The sequence below is a fragment of the Anopheles maculipalpis genome, chromosome 2RL, assembly GCF_943734695.1.
Source record: "Anopheles maculipalpis chromosome 2RL, idAnoMacuDA_375_x, whole genome shotgun sequence".
Classification (NCBI taxonomy): Eukaryota; Metazoa; Arthropoda; class Insecta; order Diptera; family Culicidae; genus Anopheles; species Anopheles maculipalpis.
In genome coordinates, this window is record NC_064871.1 from 61,612,960 (window position 1) to 61,630,421 (window position 17,462).

Below are 17,462 nucleotides of genomic sequence, written 5' to 3' on the forward strand. Positions count from 1 at the left end.
CTGGTACCACGCACTCGCATGCGTAAGCGCATCCGAGATTAATCAATCGGATCTTCACAACGAGTCGCGTGCATATTTGCGTGCCAATTATAAACTGCAGGCCGGTAATCGTTCACCGAGATAATGGTGTAGGTTGATTCCTTCATCCAAGGGACGCGGGGGGAAGACGAGAATGAGCAGATGATGTTAAGTATTCATGCCCTCGTCGAATTACACACTGAAGGAAGCGGGAATCATTGAGGCTTATTTCCTCCCTCTACACGATCGGGTGTGCAAATGTGTAAGCGATTGCGGCATTCGATTGGAGTCAGCTGGGAATGCACTATATTACGCCCGTAAGCGACTCGTATCATCTTTCGATACAGTAAGCAGTAAAAGCTTCCGTGGCTATAAACGTGACATTTATGGTTCAATTCAGCCTCCCAATACAATGATGCTCCCGTGAACCTTTCGATGCAGTTTTAATGTTTCTTCACCTGCTTCTTCATTCGCTCATCGTGCCCTTTATGCTACCAGCGGGCTAACGGGTTATTGATATAACTGAACGCTTTTGTTTACGCTTACGGGTGCTGTCCACCTACCTTTTATAGCAACCGATTCCGGCAGAACCTTGTATCCGAAGATGGCATGCAGATTTTTGAACTCGCAGTGTCCCGATACGGCCATGCAACCGGCAAAGAAGGTGACGTGCCAGAGGTAGGTAAAGCAGACGGCAAATCCGCTATACGCGCAGAAGATCTGCACGGACGGGAAGGGGCTGAGGATGCCAATCCAGAAGGAGATCATGTCGGTCAGCGAGGTGATGGTGATGGAGACGGCCGCTTCGGACATCATGTGACCCATACGCTCCGGAACGGAAAGCTTCACGGACGTCCGTCGCCACGCGGCCAACATGACGAATGTGTCATCGATTCCGATACCTGTAATGATGCAATATTAATGTAAGAATTAAGGAGCCTTTGTATCGTATGCTAAATTTATTCCTTATTAGTTTAACGACTACATTATCTTGAGTGTCGCTATTCTGTTGTTTGTTCTGTTTTGTTATTCAAAAATTGTTTTATGTTGCCCCAAAACCTACGATCGACGACGCTGAGTACTTACTATAGCCACACTAGAGCCACACATGTTACAGACCTGCATAACGATACGATGGAGCAGCTTTGGGTGGATAATTACAACCCACACAGCACACGCATCGCTCACCCCCTTCCATGAGGCTTTTATTCGCAATGACATAATCATGCGCTCAAGTATGCGCGACGATGTGAGTTTTGTGTGCGGCGGCTACGGCTACAGTTGTTCGTTTACAAAACTTGGTTGGCCGAAAGGCGATAACCGATAGCTGGCGGTGATCGATCTACAGCTACCCGCCCCAAAGAATCGCAATTAGAAACGTGAACCGCGTAAAACGCACGATGAAATAGAACTTGTGTTTCTGCTTTTTGCCATCGAGGTAGCAGCTCGACGGTCAGAGTATTTCGTACAGTGGTGGCACGAATGCTGTCGAAGCAAGCAAACCGTAATTTCACCATTCTAGGTAAAGGTGTAATTTACCGTTTGGGTCGCTTAATCACTCACTCACGGCTAAATGTGCCGATCTTACGGTAAGTGACACGGATCCATGCTCTGGCACAGTCCGCAGCCAATTTCCGCAGGATCTCTGCAAAATAATATGCCAGTTCCAGCAGCGGTATAGCTCTTGAGGTGTTTTTAATTAATTCGTTACTGGTCTTGCGAAAGATGTCCATGAGAAATGGACCAGAGGTAGCTCTGGGCATATTTTGGGCTTTGCATACACTGAAAATTGGATAAGGCGTTTGTTACTGATCGTAATAAGAACTTAAAACTGATCGGAAGTTCCTGTAGACAAAACTTCTTATAACGTAGCATATCGGCATACAACCAAGAGCCGAGTTGTACAAGTTTCCGGTATACAGAAGCTTATCAGACCATGGTGTGTAACGTTTTGGAGGTAAAAGGATCGTTAACACGTGTACACGTGTGTGTGTGTCTACAACCTTAGTTAGGAGTCAGTGTTGCTTATTGTGCAGACATCGGTAAACGGACGTAAAGTTGCGCCACAGGTTGCTGGTGGTAGAAGAATTTGAAGGTTTGGTTAATTAGCCAAAGACGTAGGCGCTCCTAGTATTTCTTGTTACATGCACGGTGCAATTGGCCTTGAAAAAAAATATTGAAAAAATCTCCTGAAACATGTTTTTACCAGTCTCGCTTCATTTGGTTCTAGGATCAATTTGCGGAGAGCAACTTAATTTGTTTTACCTAGACCATACTGATACGGCGAGAGGAGAGAGAAATAAGGAACTTTTACAAAATATTTCAAGAATGCAAGAAACATCCTCTTTGGTGTTGGGTGTACAAAGGTCAGCAATGCAATGATTGTGGGAAGTGTATCCCTGACCCTACCACTTCCATTAAGACATCTCATATAGTACATCTCCAGTGACCTAGATCAGGCTAAAAATGTGTAATGGTTATTTAGCCAACAATAACCCTAACGATGGACGACTCCCTCCGATTGATTGTGGTAAATTTGTCTCTCGCCGTACCTTAAGGAGCGTTTTGTTAAGGCACGTTATCATCACTTGTGGCTGTCGGTTGCGGAGACTAGCTGCATAAAAGCGGCACCACAACCCTTTGCCGTAATTGAAACACCATTCACTATCAAATTGCAGCTGAAAATAGACGGTGGCACTTAAATTCGCGTTAAGCTTGCGGTTATCTGGGCTAAAGCTTTATGACATGCGGTTTGAAGATGTACCGTGAATCTCAAGCATTACCAAATCTATTTTACGATCGAATAGATGATGAACCGATTACTTTGTCTACTAGCAATACTTTTGTGCCAAAGAATTCCTTAGCACTAATGCAATTTTTAACAACAATTTACGCACATTTTTGTAGCAACTGTATTCGTCATAGGTGTGCGCATTAGCACGTTCATGTGATTATCTTTTACCGAAATGGTTCCTCCACTTCCAGTCCCTGCCACCACGTGCACCGTCAGTCTGCAATGGCGATCTGTTTGTCCATTACATTAAGTTACTCCACGCCCGGCGAGGGGGTGTTGTTCGTAAATGCACTTACGGGCAAATGCAAACGTCGTCGTTTGTGGCGCACCTTCGGTGGCCTTAAATTGCCGGCAATTGAGTGCATCGGTCATGTTGATTGTTGAATTCTCCAATACTCGCGGCTCGCATCCAAAACCTCCCAACTGTGCGTGTATTGCCAGCGTCTATTGCCTTTCTTTTCACCATAGCTCAGCGCAGACCCGCGAGTACTTATCTTTTGGCATCATTGGCAAATACCATAGAGTTTGGAAATTGTATACATATTTCTTTTCCCAAGCGGCACTTGTTATGCAACGGCCTTTCGTACACTCGCGCACCTCGAAATGATCGAGGGTGGGGAGACGTTGTTCACATGCTTAATTGGCATGCTGACTGTTTGATTTCTTTTTTGGTTCATTTCACTGCTCCAAAGATTTTACCGACCCGCTGGTTTTGCCTCTTTCGCGTTTCTCCAACCGAACGATATCATTGGCGTAGGCAAGATGAGTAAAATAATTCGAAAATGATCAAGCTTTGTGGCACTGGCGCAATATTACGGTAATAGTAAGTATTTATCAAAATGGTACTGTTTGCTTTGTGCTGTTGAAATGATAGCGCAGACAAGAAGCGCAGGCAGACAAGAAGTAAAAGGAAATAAAGCAAACAAGACTTCCGGATGGCTTCCGGTGCCGGTGCACGTGCAGAAAAAGCGTGATGGAAAATATGAAAATTTGATTGATATGATTTGACGCGCGTGAAAATCCATTCGTTACGAGACGACGGACGGTTATCTAATCCACACATATGCATTTTGAGGTCATAACGCGAATGAGATGTTGAACCAGGAAGCAGGTGTTAATGTTGAGTTATCTTTTCATATAACCAACCAACAAGCACCGGACCATTGTTGGAAATGGACGGACATTGAGCACATCAGAATCGGAAGTTCCATAAACGATGTCATGTTCAAAATTCCTTCCTAATAAACTTTTTGATTGGTACTTGAATCGGTATAATACTTGCATAACCTAATACTCTAACTTTTAAAGCTTCTGTGCCGCGTTGCCCAGCTATTCGTATTTTTAAATCCAAAAAAAAAAAAACAATTCTCCCCATTTACCACGTCTATGATGTGCACCTTGCGATAGGTTAGTCGCCTACTTAAACGGTAATTAGTATTCTGCTCATGTAGTACGAGAATCGTTGTGCCGTTTCATGATCGCAGGCACAGTGGCACCAGTGTCTTTGCCTGCATTGTAAGCATGAACGGGTAGAAAACAATCTGACCGTCTAGCGGGGTGACATTGTTTTGGGGGGAAGGTTTTTATAGGTGGTCCAATGTCGCCCTGAAGATGATACTATTGGAAGTAGTCATGGTCGTGCTGCCATAATCCCACCAAATACGATCGAACGATGACTAAGGGCTGCAGTGGTTGTTCAGCACAATAAAGTTAATTTTGTACATAAAAAAATGAAGTAAACGTCCTTTGTAACAGCATCGTTCATCTGTGCAATATTTGGACATTTTCAGTACACTTGCATTTTAGGCCAAAGTGCTCAAGATAGCTTACGTCACCGTAGGCTGTCTGTCGGGAGGCGTGAATGGCGAGAGATCAATTTGGTCGACGGCAACAACAAGTGTTAGGAAAATGCCATCCAATGGGGTATGTTAAGTAGTACCAGCGGACGAGCCACTGCTGGCTATACTCATCAGGGACGTGATGCACGTGAATGGATTACGCGGTTTCGGGTCAATCATTTTCCGTACATTGGATATTGCTGTGACGGTGCAATTAGAGCAGTGAGGCAAGTCTTACCAATCATAAGAAACGGTGCCGCCAAATTGATTCCGATGAACTCGATGCCCAGATACATGGCCAGTCCGAAAGCGGCAGAGGTTGCCATCACAGCCGACACGTTGCCCATCAGCCCGAGCCAGGGTTTGGATCTTACCACGTCACCCATCATGCAGGTCACAACACTAGAGTGGGGAAAATGGTGCAAAATGCCGAAAATATAATTTTAATTTTGTAGCTGATTAACTTTTGCGATCTATATGAACCCTTACCTAAACACAATCATCAGGACGAAGGTGGAACTAAAGTACGGTACTACCGTACGCGTGTTCCGTTCTAGCTCGTGGTCGAGTGTACGCGAAGCAAACCGGGCCACCGAGATGTACTTAAACACTCCATGATCTTCAGCATATCCAACGGCCTCCAGGAACGCTTCTTCCCAGGCAGCACCACGCGCATCCTGCCGTTTGGAGTCTGCCGTTACAAAGTACACTAGCTGCAGCGATGGCACCGAAATGATCAGATTGTCTTCCGACACTTGCGTTCCGCCGAAAAATACCGGAAAAACGTGCGCATCCCACGTGACGGGATTAAACATTACAGGGAACGTTAGGTTTAAGTCACCCGCTTCGACCTAAATGGAAAGCAGATGGAATAAAACGTGAAATGCATTACACTTTTCAACGTACAGGTACGATACATCCTTGAAGCAAATCGCACGCTTACCTCGTCAATGATTTTATCCAGATTCAGTATATCGTTCGTGAAGCATTCGTTTTCCCAACGAGCGCAAGCCTCACGGTAGGTGAATGTTTCGCCATCGTACTGGACCGTAGCGTTCTGTATAATGCCGTCCAGCAGTCGTAGCTCCTGCCAAACTTCACTACGCAGGAGATTTTTGTTGTGTTCGTCCTTCGAAATAACAATTACTCGGCCGAACCGTCCTGTGGAAGGAAAGATCGATCGCATGACAATTTTCTGCTCCAATTCTACGTTTGAGACTGGGGAATCTTAATCGATTTTTTTCAAGGATAACATTTGATTGCGAATTTTCAGCATGAAACAGTTGTCCTAGAGCTGTAGCATGGAATGGATATTTTAAATTACGTTTCTTACTGTTTAGTGTGGATATTTCCGTTCGCTAAAGGCGTGATTGCTTTTGTGTGCACTTCTGTGAGCTGTTTCGTACGCAAAGCTCCTTTAAAAGGCAACTAAGAAATTATTATTAACCTAGAAACGTACAAGACGTCCATTCAACAGGGCAGCCTTTTGTTGTACGGTGTTGTACTGTGGCTCGATACGATTACCTGCAAACCTCACAGCTAATTGTTGCAGTTTGCAAAGGCTGACGATGTATGAGCCAGTTTCCTGGCATGATAATCGGCCCGATCGGAATCAGTAACGGAATCTACATATATCAGCTGCACACGCACTCGATCGGGGTAGTGTTAATTAGCGCCAGCGCCACGATCAAGTTAGAAACGCTAAAGAAGGTACCGAGGTACACGGGTCGCCATTGAAGGTCGTTCGATTTTACTTGCGGAACATTGATTAAACAACCTTAAGGGATTTTTGCACAAAGAAGTGCTTGGTAGCGTAAAAAAACTGTAACAAGTTTGTAAAAAAGTTTTATAGCGAAACTAAACATAGTCCATTTCGTGCAATGATAATAATAGGTTGAAAAGTTGGCCTGAAAAGATCTGGTCCAGTACGAAATGCGCAATGCTTGAAATTTATTGTTATTATCGAGAATCTACACATGATTTATCTGCAATTCTATTTATCGATCTACACTCGTGGGCCATAAAAAAAAGCATCGCACGTGACCAGCACAGGACAGTCAGTAAAAAAAGTTATCCTAAACCAGATCAATAATTAATTACGCTCAGTTGTAAAACAATGCAAGCAATTTCTCGTTACAAAAGGGTTGAAACGATCTACAGCTTTCTGTATGCTGCTGATAAGATGCACCTTACGATTCGTTTGGCGAAAAAAAAAAAAGAAAACAAAGCAGCCGTGGGATTTATCGTCGCGATCGATCATCATTTACACCTTTCTTATTTACGTCATTCGGCCAGAGGTATCCATGACACGTGCTGTATATTAGGATATTTTGCGAATCGAACTCTACGTTGATAGTAATTTCATCGGGACAGAAATAGCCACGCGGCATTGTTTACGAAATGTCTCACGAGAACATTATAGTTGATTGTTTTTGCTGTTTAATTCTGGGTTTGAGAGAATATTTTCCTGCTAAAACTGTGGCTGGTGCTAGAGCACACGAAAGACATGAGCATGATATAAGCGACAAACTCTGCATATTCTGCTCCCCTCATTTTTCCTAATTGGGTTATTGTAGTGAGTGCAAATGATTAACGAATTTTCCTCATCCGAAATGGTCAGCTTAAACTATGTTTTCTACATGAGTTGGGATCTTTGCTTGGGGATATCCCTCGCACAACTTGCGAACTGGTCATTCAACAAATTTCGTTTCGTTCATATGCAAATTATAAAGCATGGTAATTGCTTCCAGCCTACCAAAGTGTATGTGTGTGTGTGTTTGGCTCAATTCCACCCGATAGTGTAGTATCAAAAGCCTGTTTTTATATGCCCGTTAGTTCTGTTGGTTAGAAATGAAAGTAGTCAAGAAACGGCCTAGCTGACGAGGGCCAGTCTCAGCCGATGAAAAGTGGAACGGTCTCACAGGACAGGCATTTATAACCGGTCTAATTGGCACTGCATCCTGCGCTACACTATGTTTCCTGCAACTGCATAGGCTTTTGCATCCTTACCCGGGCGAGTAATTCTTCCAACGTTGAAACGGTGCGTATAGTTGACCTTGAAGTAGCTCTCAACGATGGCACGTTCCGATTTGCCCTCGCCCCGGATTGGCGAGAACAAATACTCTGGGTCGATTTCGTATTTTATTTGCTGAAAGCTGCAACGAAGCACAAAAACAAACCAATCAAATCCGGGATCGTAGGTACAGCAGATATTAATTTTAGTAGCGTTTGTGTCAAGTGTTAGTAATGTTTGTGAAGGGCATCATTGTCTTTATCGATCGTAAAATAAACGTCCGCAATAGACAGATACACCATAGAACGTGTCAGAAGTTAATGAAACCTTAGCGAGATCAAAGCTGTAGACATCATAAAATCACAGTTTACGTAAATTTGCATCCTATTTCGGGTAATGTAAAGTACGTGCGGCGATTAGTGAATAGTAAAGCGCGAAATAAAAATAATTATGATTATTCTGCCTTTGGCGTTGCGTCAGTATCATCTACATGACGAAGGCTCGTGTGGGTTCGAGTAAGAAAAGCAAGTAAAAGTCGAGTAAACATTGTTACTTTAAATCGATTATCCTCCTTTTTCTTTACAACACGAGCAAAAACCTAAGAATGAAAGTATATTTACAGCATCGCATGTTTTTTTACGCTGCACAGAGAAGCTGTCGGTCTTTAAATTGTTTTATTGAAACAAATAAAACTGAAAGCTTTGCGTCTCGATTATTGGTAGGCGTAACTTGATGATGCTTTCTTTGAGCTTTTGTTTATTAGTACTATTGCGCGTACATTCTTTTTACTTTTATTTACTACAATTTACTACTGTTTTCTACAGATTTTTCCAACCCCGAAACCGTGCATGATTCACAAGCGATACAATCTTGCCAAATACTTTCCTTTTGCATTTTTCCCTAATTTTTTGTTTTGTTTAGTTTCATTCCTTAATGAAGCATTGCAATTTGGTGAAATTAGCAACATCGTTTGCCTGCTTCTGTGCTAAACCAAGCCAACGAGTTAGTTTCACTTTATCCTCTACATCAGTACTTACCCGGTCATACACAGAAGAGCCAGTAGGACAGGTACTATCAGAAAGTAGCCTGGATGTCTCCCGATAAAGAGACCCAGCTTGAAGAAAGATTTGTTCAGTGCATTGTCCACACAAGAAATGCCGCAAGTCATCTGCAAAGAAACAAAATGTATATTTAATAGAGGTGCGAGGACAAAAAAAACGTTAACCATTTAACGACGGCATAGGCTTAGTGTCGGAAAGGTAATCGAACTCATCAATCTTTTCAACTAATGATGGATTAAAGATGGATCGTGACGCACACGCACCTAGTTAGAGCGTCTTAAGCGTCTTATGAGGGTAACTTAACATATGTCAGCACGAGCGCCAGGACGCACATAAAATGAGCGCACTCCACATTGAAAGTACTCCGACCTGGTCGGACCGCCGTTGCGGTGGTGCAGAAACCCGCTGGACGAACATAAACATTGTGAAAAGATTTGATTTTCTCGTTTGATTATGCCGAGCTCCATACCAGCTAATTGTACGGCGCAGACGCCCAACGTGTGTACAACACAAAACCAAAACTTTCCATTTCCATCGCATGGGCACGGGTACGGGTTTTGAACCGACCGCGCTTGAAGTTCTTTGACTGGTGAACGAAAGGGAAAATCTCAAGCAGTGTAATTTCCCACTATTTGCACGTTTTGAATAGTTATGTTGTAGGGCCATGGTCGACTGTGCGGGTCGACTGCTAAGATAAGGTTATTCAGATCATGAATGCTTGCTTTGACCTCCGGCAAGTGAACGCAACGGGCGTTTTAAGCAGAAGAAGGAAAAAAATGGTACTTTAAAACAAGCCGAATACATGTGACTAAGTGTTTAAGGATTCAGCATGACACAGTGAATAACAATCTTTTTTTTTTCTTTGCAGTGTGACAAAGCACATGCGGTAAGTCAGTACAGCTAGCACGATCGCTATGAAAAGCGAATTGATCCACTGTTTATTCGACTATTTGAAAATATTATTTCTTAGCTGGTGTAAATTCATATCTGCTCCAGCTACACTCAACTACACACCATTTGCTTAACTATAACATATTTTTTTATCTCTACTTTGATTTCTTCTCATGTCCGAAAAAAAAATATTGCTACACTCTCCTTACCTTTACCCGTTATATCTTGAGCCATAAACATTAGTACATTGCGTCGCACATTGCATAAAGTTACCCATAGCCATTGGGTAGCAAACAATAGTGCGCACAATCACGCAAAAAAAAAATGCTACAACATATGCCACATCCGACATTGACCCACTTTACCTGACGATAATCTAATGGGAAAGGTAAATGTCATGTGACTGATTCCAGTGTAATGTAAGTTAGTTTAATTACATGCGACAAGCAGGCCAACTAGCAGACCCAAACATCCGTTTCGGTTGAGACTAAGGTGAGAAGTTTTCGTGTACATGCGTGTGTTGTTTTTGCTCGCGTGAGATAGTTTGACACCAATTATGAACTGGACATCTCATATCCCGATGGCCAGATGTAATGATAGCTTTGCACACAGCTCTAAGCCAAAGGTTCCTCAAGAGGTGAGCTAAAGGTGTGACCAGCGAACCCATCAGCATATCCGTTTCACTTTCTATCGACCGAAACAGGAAATCGATAGGGGGGATTTTTTTCTGCAAAACCTAGCATCCAATGCAACATAAACATGTTTGCTTGCGATGCAAAACAGTGAAAACCAGTGCAATACAAAGGTCGACAATCTGTGCCGGACCGAGAGAAATGAGCCTTTGTGGCCTCACATGAGCTTGTGCGATTTGATCAAATTTTCACTTGTTGTTTTGCTATCACCGCACTTGTAATCATATCGTTCGATATTGTACGATGATTCGATCGAGTGTTGCATTGGAAAATTTTCCAACATTAAAAGCAAACAGTAAAATCTCCTGCGAGCCATCCATACACACACTCTCTCTCTCGCTCTCTACGCGAACCGAGGATTATGGGGCTATTTTTGTTTGCTTTTGTTGTGTAATTTGAACGTGGTATTTATGGAAGTTGAGTAACAAGGCAGAGTGAAGTACCCCGAGTTAAATCAATTGGTTGACTGGTTGATCGTTATGATCGGATGTTTTTTAGGTGTAGCTTTTATCTTCGTTTCGTTCCGTTTTCTTGATCAACATCGTTCAGTCTATTTAAAATCTACATTTGTTGAGTACTGTTATCATTTGTTATTAACTATTGTTTTTCGAGTTGCTAGTTTTGGTTCGCTAAGCTAATAGTAATCGAACAATAGATCGATACTGTTCCACCCAACAACACATCCGGACATTCGGATTCGGAGACAAACTTTAAATAATGTCACCTCTCACCATGCGGAAGGCCAAAAAACCTTTACGCGGTATTCTCCTGACCAAACCGGACCCACTAGAGCCTGACGCATATATTTCGCTACACAAATGTGCTATCCTTGTGTTGCTCAGAAATAGCGTCATTGTAGGAATTCCTTTCCGTCGAAGGGCAACGCACAAGGGGTCAAATCTTATTATGAGGATTTTTCTCTCGAGCGTGTCCACAATTTTCAGTCCAACTGGGACTGTCGTGGGAGGAGTTCCTGAATTATTGATATTCTATCTCCAGCTTGATCCTTTGCTAAGCTTCCGGTTCACCCTCAATAGAACCTCAAACCTATGTCTCTAGCACCAGATTAAAGAGAACACAAACAAGTCTATCTTCTGAAGTAAGAAGAAAATAGTTCGGTCTCTAGCATTATGTTACTTAATTTAAGTAATCATTCAACTATTTATTTCAAAAAGCTTAAAGAAAGTTCAAAGTTCGTCTACTTAAGATTAAGCAATCATACAAAATTCGGTTGCAGCAAGATTTGTTGGCAATAGGCATAAAATTCGAACTGCAGTAATCGTTGGTGGGAAAATAACGGTGCAGTGATGGCGCGTGTGATTTTCTATACAAGAAAACCCATCCCATCAGCACCTATCTCCAGCATCAGCTGCTTGAAGCAATCATGGTGCGCCTTGCTGCATGCACCATCGATTGAGCCCATGCATTAGCACGCTACGGCTGCCAGTAATAGGGTGCGATGCTGTGTGTGCAAGTGCAGTTCACCTGCTTTCCGTTCGCTACGCTCTGAAATACGACGTGCATGATGCTTCCGAGCCTGTGGCGATGGTAGACAAGTGTGGATGAATGATACTGCAGCCGGCCCACGAACGAAGGTCGACCTATTTCCAACTGGTCTCAAGACGAAATCCAGAGGCTCTAAAGAGGGCTTAACGTTGATCTCGGAGGGAGAAACAACGCCTTTCTCTGGCTCATATTTCACGCCTAGTTTTCAGCCACGTCAGCTCTTGAGTAAAGAAAGCATGAGTAGTACATGAAATGTTTCAGAAACGTTTGGTCATGTAACAGGACTAAGCTTTTTTCTAGTTATTGGCATTGAAAAGGATGGAATAGATTTTTTGTAAATCAGAAAATCCGGGTGAACAAGCTGTCAAAGCAATTAGAATAAAGACCAGTTAATGTAAATCGTTCGCTTTTCGAATCTTAAGCCCTCTCGCTCACACATGAATAATGTTAAGCTTCATTAGGCGCACAATGATCCCAAGCTATTAAAACTCACCGGTGAAACGAGGGATGAGTTCATTAGGAGTTTCATCAACTGGAATGGGATTGGTTTTAACGTCTAGAAAAGTGTTATTGATCGATAATCTGCATAGAAGTTTCGGCGGAAGCATTGAGCGTGTGTTAACGCATTTTTAATGACTTTATGTTAGCGCCAACCTACGTCAAATGTCTCGCTCCAAATGCTCTAATGGTGAAAATCAATCGAACTCATCATCTCTCTGGAACAAGGTCCGTTGTGCTTACGGTGTGCAATGTGCAGATAGTGTTCGAATAGATGGCTGATAGTATTTTTAACATCACCGAGGCAAACATTTGAAGAACATAAATATTTCGTTCACACTGGAGAAAGGTGCGATTCAGTGCAGGAAAGGAGAGCAAAATAAATAATTTAACACTATCACAATTTATGTGTTTTCACATCGTTAACCTTGCACCATTTTCGGACAGGCCACTACAATGAGCAAGTTTTCGTGTAGTTGATTGTTATATTTTACTCGTTTTCCCTGCTAAACTATGTTCCATCAGCCATTAGGAGTTATCAGAAACAATAGCAACTTTGGTAGCAGTTTTTCATCTCTCTCTGATTTCCTTACAAGTAGTAGTTGTTGTTGATGCCGGTCAGCTAGCGAAACTGGTCACTCAAGCACCGATATTTGGCACAGATTGCTGTCATTGAGGGTTTACGAATTGCGCTAAGGGGCATGGTTAATTGGAGTGATATAAACGTGAACGGATGACTGCTGTTGTAGGCACTAAGAATATATTACAACTGATCTACTTTACGGTGTTTGCACTGTATTTTGAAGTAGCCGCTTTCACTTTTGAATGACCGGTAGCGTAAAAGACAGATTTGTTAACTGAAAACGTCTAATTTACTGAGCGTGAATATTAGTGAGTTTTGATTCACAGCGATCGCTTGTACCTGGTGTACTACTTGTAATGACTGGAAACGAAAGCAAATGACTGTGCTGTGGTCGTTTCTTGTTTGTTTTATCCAGCTATGAGCGTTAAATAACTCACGATCAACCGATACTGTAGACCTTGCGAGACCTTGATGTAATGAGACGGCAAATCTCGTTATTTCTTCCCCTTAGTGATGGCAGCCTTAAGGTCAGCATATTTACATAACAGCGCTACTCATATCGGCCTGTGTGTGCTAGCAATTGTTAAACGGAATTACAAAGTACATTTTCAAAACAAGTTCTTGTAATCGGCCATACCGGTAGACGAATAAAATAAAGAATGGAAGCGGTCATAGATTAAAAATTTTAAAATTTATATTTGTTACAGAACTGATGCGACTATTCCTTAATATGGAAAATCAGTAGTTAAAGTAACGAGTAGTTCGTACGAGGCAAACCGGTGCTCACTTGTTAGTTCACGCTATTATTCGCTTAATCGGAAGACTTCAACGCAACAGGCAACGAACCGGCATCGAGCTACTCATACATAAAACCTTTTCCACCACTCATAATCTATGAATTCGTTCTATTCGGACTATTAGATTAGGTTGAATGACAAAAAGAAAAAAAAACCAACGACACATGTACTACACTTCGGCTTAAGCGTTTCAATTTCTTCTACTTGCCACATCTAACGTGATGTATCAGGATTTTTTTTTCTACTCGATCATGCAAGTAATGTAATGGACTGGAGCAAAAGATACTGGAGCTTGTTGTAGGTGCTTGATGTGACGCTTGACTAACTGGTTGTTGGTTGTATAACAAAACGGGTATACCAGTCTGAGTAACCGAAATGACCGACCAAAGGGTGATTAAACGAGCGTTTACCACACTGAGATGGTCCTTTGGCTTACGTTGAACGAAATGGGTTGCTACATTGTAGAAGGTGTTTGGTAGTAATAACACCAGATAGGGCGTGTTATCGAAAATATCATTTCAGCAGCAGAGCTTTATTAATGTTGCTATCTTTTGATTGAAATTCATTTGCCAAGACAACTGCAATTTTTAGACGACAAACTTTTTCAAACACTTTATTAGCCACAAATGCCTTCCTGCCTTACAGACCTTAGTTGCAAGCATTTTCCTTACAGCTTTACCAAGTTTATTTGCCATATAATATGAATAACTTAGCAGCAGACGCTAGCATTAGCAAAATAGCAATAAAAATATGATTCTACTTGTTTTTGGATGCCCGACAAAGAACTGCGTCATATGTTGCGGAAATTCCTTCGCCGCTAAATTAGATCAGAGTGCCCAGCTGTGGAGAAAATGCATTAATAACCCTTTTCGTGATGCCGCTATCATAATCTGGTGCGAGTGGGCAAGGGTGTGCAAGAGAATTAATACTTTCGCTCGTATCTTTCCGGTCAAACGTTTCAGCAGCACGCAGCGCATTCAACAACACCAGCGAGGATTGATCTCGGAAAGGTTGGATAGTTAACACCGCTGGTTGAGCTTTGTTTTCTACCGTTTTGCTGTACCGGAATGTAAGAAATAATGCTCGACAGGACTGATGAAAGCAAGATCCGTAACGGAAGTGTTTTCGAGCGGATGGTAATGTATAATTTGCAGTAATGCTTAGGTTTTGCCACCGTGCTTGTGAAAAGGCTGGTGGGCAGCAGTTCACTTGTTGGGCTGTGCTGGCTGGCAAACGTCTGACCATTTCGAAGACATTATTACCACATTCTCTTCAGTCGCGCTTTTTGATGCAACTCTCCAGCCCCCGTCCTAGCTGTCAAAGCGGTGAAAAAGAGTTGTCAAATAGATGATCTGATAGTCAACACTTGATTCAAACCATATTTAGTTTCTTACAGACGGTATGCAAGATGAATGTTAGAGGACAAAAGAAAAGTGCTATTTGAAGTGTCATATCGACATTTTCGCTAAGAATAATAACAAAATCGATAAATATGTTCAACACCAAACTTCACATATTTTAGACGCAATCGATTTAATGCTAAATTTCACAAAAGATTTTCACAAAACCGAAGCATGCAGCTACTTGACCCCAATCCAGGCGCTACAGCCAAACGAAGAATGCATTAGATAACATGCCCGGCATCCTGTGGCCCTCGTGGCAGTTAGCCATCTACATGTGCATCAAAACATCTACATTGCGCCAGTTCAAACAAAATTTTGCAGAGTTTGGAGGAATAATTAAAACTATACACTTGTTAGATAACTAATCTGACACACGAAGTGCCCATGCGAGCAAGAAAGAGACGGCCTTAACAAGGGGAAAGGTGCAATGAGAGCAATGCTGCGGAGATTCGTTTCTTGGTTGATTATGGCGAATGTTGAAACTGGATTTCTCACTCATTGCATGTTGATTCGCTCGTTTGCAGGGCCGGGCCTATGGCAATTGCTGAAGCTGAGAGACGAAATAGCAATACCGTTTTGCCGTGTGTTTGGTACCGCTTGTTTGGCAGCATTAGGACCATGCTAGTCAGCTGCTCTCATGTATCGTTGTGGAAAATTTGTGTCTGCAACTATGTTTATATTTTAAACATTGACGCTATTATGTGTATATGGATTAAACAAAGATTTATTTCTCGCATTGACTTAGTATTACAAAGCAGCTATTAATCGGAGATTGTGTACCTTAAGAGTTTTTTTTAAATAAGTTTTCTAAAATATGCCAACATAAAATAGTATCTTAGAGACAGTTGCCGACTCTAATGTGCTTTATAGCGAGGAGGTTATTATACTTTAAAAAATCAATAGAAAAAGGTGTCTTAAATGTGAAACCAATGCCAGATTTGCCGCCAATAGAAGGTACAATCAAAATTGTTCAAAATTAATAAAGCGCCTCAACGCCAAACTGCTGAAGGTCACAAGTGAAACGCTGCCTAATTTATTTTCACCCTACGCTGTTAAATTGTGAATCAAAAGAAGAGGAAAAAAGTGCACAGGAACTAGGGAAGGAAGGAAGCAAATGCTTGTGTTTGTGTATATATGTGTGTACGAACGTTTGGAGAAAGGTTTTACTGGTGCGGATACAGACCCCGTACGCCTAACCGCGGAAATAATAACCCACGGACGCGAGCGTGTGATGAAAAATAATCAGTCCGTGTTCGATTCGTTTCATTAGCTGGAGCAAATAGCGCCGGACATTGCACGGCATGGGACGAAAAAGCAAATTAAGTGCAAATGTTTTCTATTCCTTCCTGAGACCTTCCGGACAGTGGGTTTGCTTTTTGTTTGAATGTGGCAAATGTAAGATTTTCGTTGCTTATTAAATTGGTCGTTTAGAATTTCTTGAACATTACGGTTCGCGTTCGGGATAATTTTGACAGTTACATGTTTGTTTATAACTCGTGATCGAGTTGGCATAGGAAAACAAGCAATACGTCATTCGACAGCTAAAAGTGTACGGAACAAGCAGCGATATATGTATATGCTTGTTTCAGATTATAAGAAATATCTTCTAACACTGTGTGGGTTTGGAAATTTATAAACATATTTGCTTATTTCTTGATGTATTTATACTGCAAAATCCAAACCCGCTAAGCTTCCGAATTGGCTCCGTTCTTTCAATTACCTTTCCACTCACTTCCCAACCAGTTTAATAGCTAAGAGGCAAAATGCTGCCTGCGTGTATGTGAGCTGAGCTTCTAGTTGGGAAGTGGTGCAGAACCGTAATGTTTGAACATCGGCGTGTTTAAAATCACCTGCATGCAATATTTTCCCATGTTTTAGCATTGTGTGTTCGTGAGGAATTTTACTTCAGCTTCGATTCCTGTTATTCGACCGCCACCCGGCTCGAAAGTACGAAATATCTCCGGCTTTCGTTAAGCCGGCACCCTTTAGAAATGGCTGTTTAAATGGAGAGCACCTTTTCTCATAGAATGGATTATTAAGCAAATTGTGTGATGTACCACCGTACGTATGTTACCAAATCTGCCAAAGTTACGGTTAAGTTGCTGAGAACAGATTGATTCATCTGCGGTATGTGAGGAAATTAGATTTGCCTGTTGGATAGCGCTCGATCGACGAGAATCGTGAGTAATGTGAGCTTTTGATGTGTTTGTTAGATACGAAGGGATGTAATTGTACACTAGGCTAGCGCGTATTATCAAGTCAGATTTTAGTAGTTTTGAATTAAATTGGTTTTTTACGACTAATTGAGAAGATCCAGGTTAAAGCATACTACAACACCAATGCACAGGTACACACATACAAAGTACAC

General features: G+C 42.0%; 2 protein-coding genes across 2 annotated transcripts in view; both read right to left on the minus strand.

Annotated features, from left to right (window-relative positions):
- Positions 1 to 17,462, minus strand: part of LOC126556807 (patched domain-containing protein 3) — a 32,462-nt gene that overhangs the window by 12,587 nt on the left and 2,413 nt on the right. The window contains exons 2-7 of the mRNA XM_050212325.1: positions 8,701 to 8,831; positions 7,660 to 7,805; positions 5,594 to 5,811; positions 5,140 to 5,501; positions 4,889 to 5,052; positions 582 to 920 (exon numbers count right to left, since the gene is read on the minus strand). Coding sequence (XP_050068282.1) covers positions 582 to 920; positions 4,889 to 5,052; positions 5,140 to 5,501; positions 5,594 to 5,811; positions 7,660 to 7,805; positions 8,701 to 8,831 — 1,360 coding nt within the window. The remainder of the gene's footprint in view (positions 1 to 581; positions 921 to 4,888; positions 5,053 to 5,139; positions 5,502 to 5,593; positions 5,812 to 7,659; positions 7,806 to 8,700; positions 8,832 to 17,462) is intronic.
- Positions 1 to 17,462, minus strand: part of LOC126557311 (calpain-C) — a 38,780-nt gene that overhangs the window by 7,376 nt on the left and 13,942 nt on the right. The window lies entirely within an intron of this gene.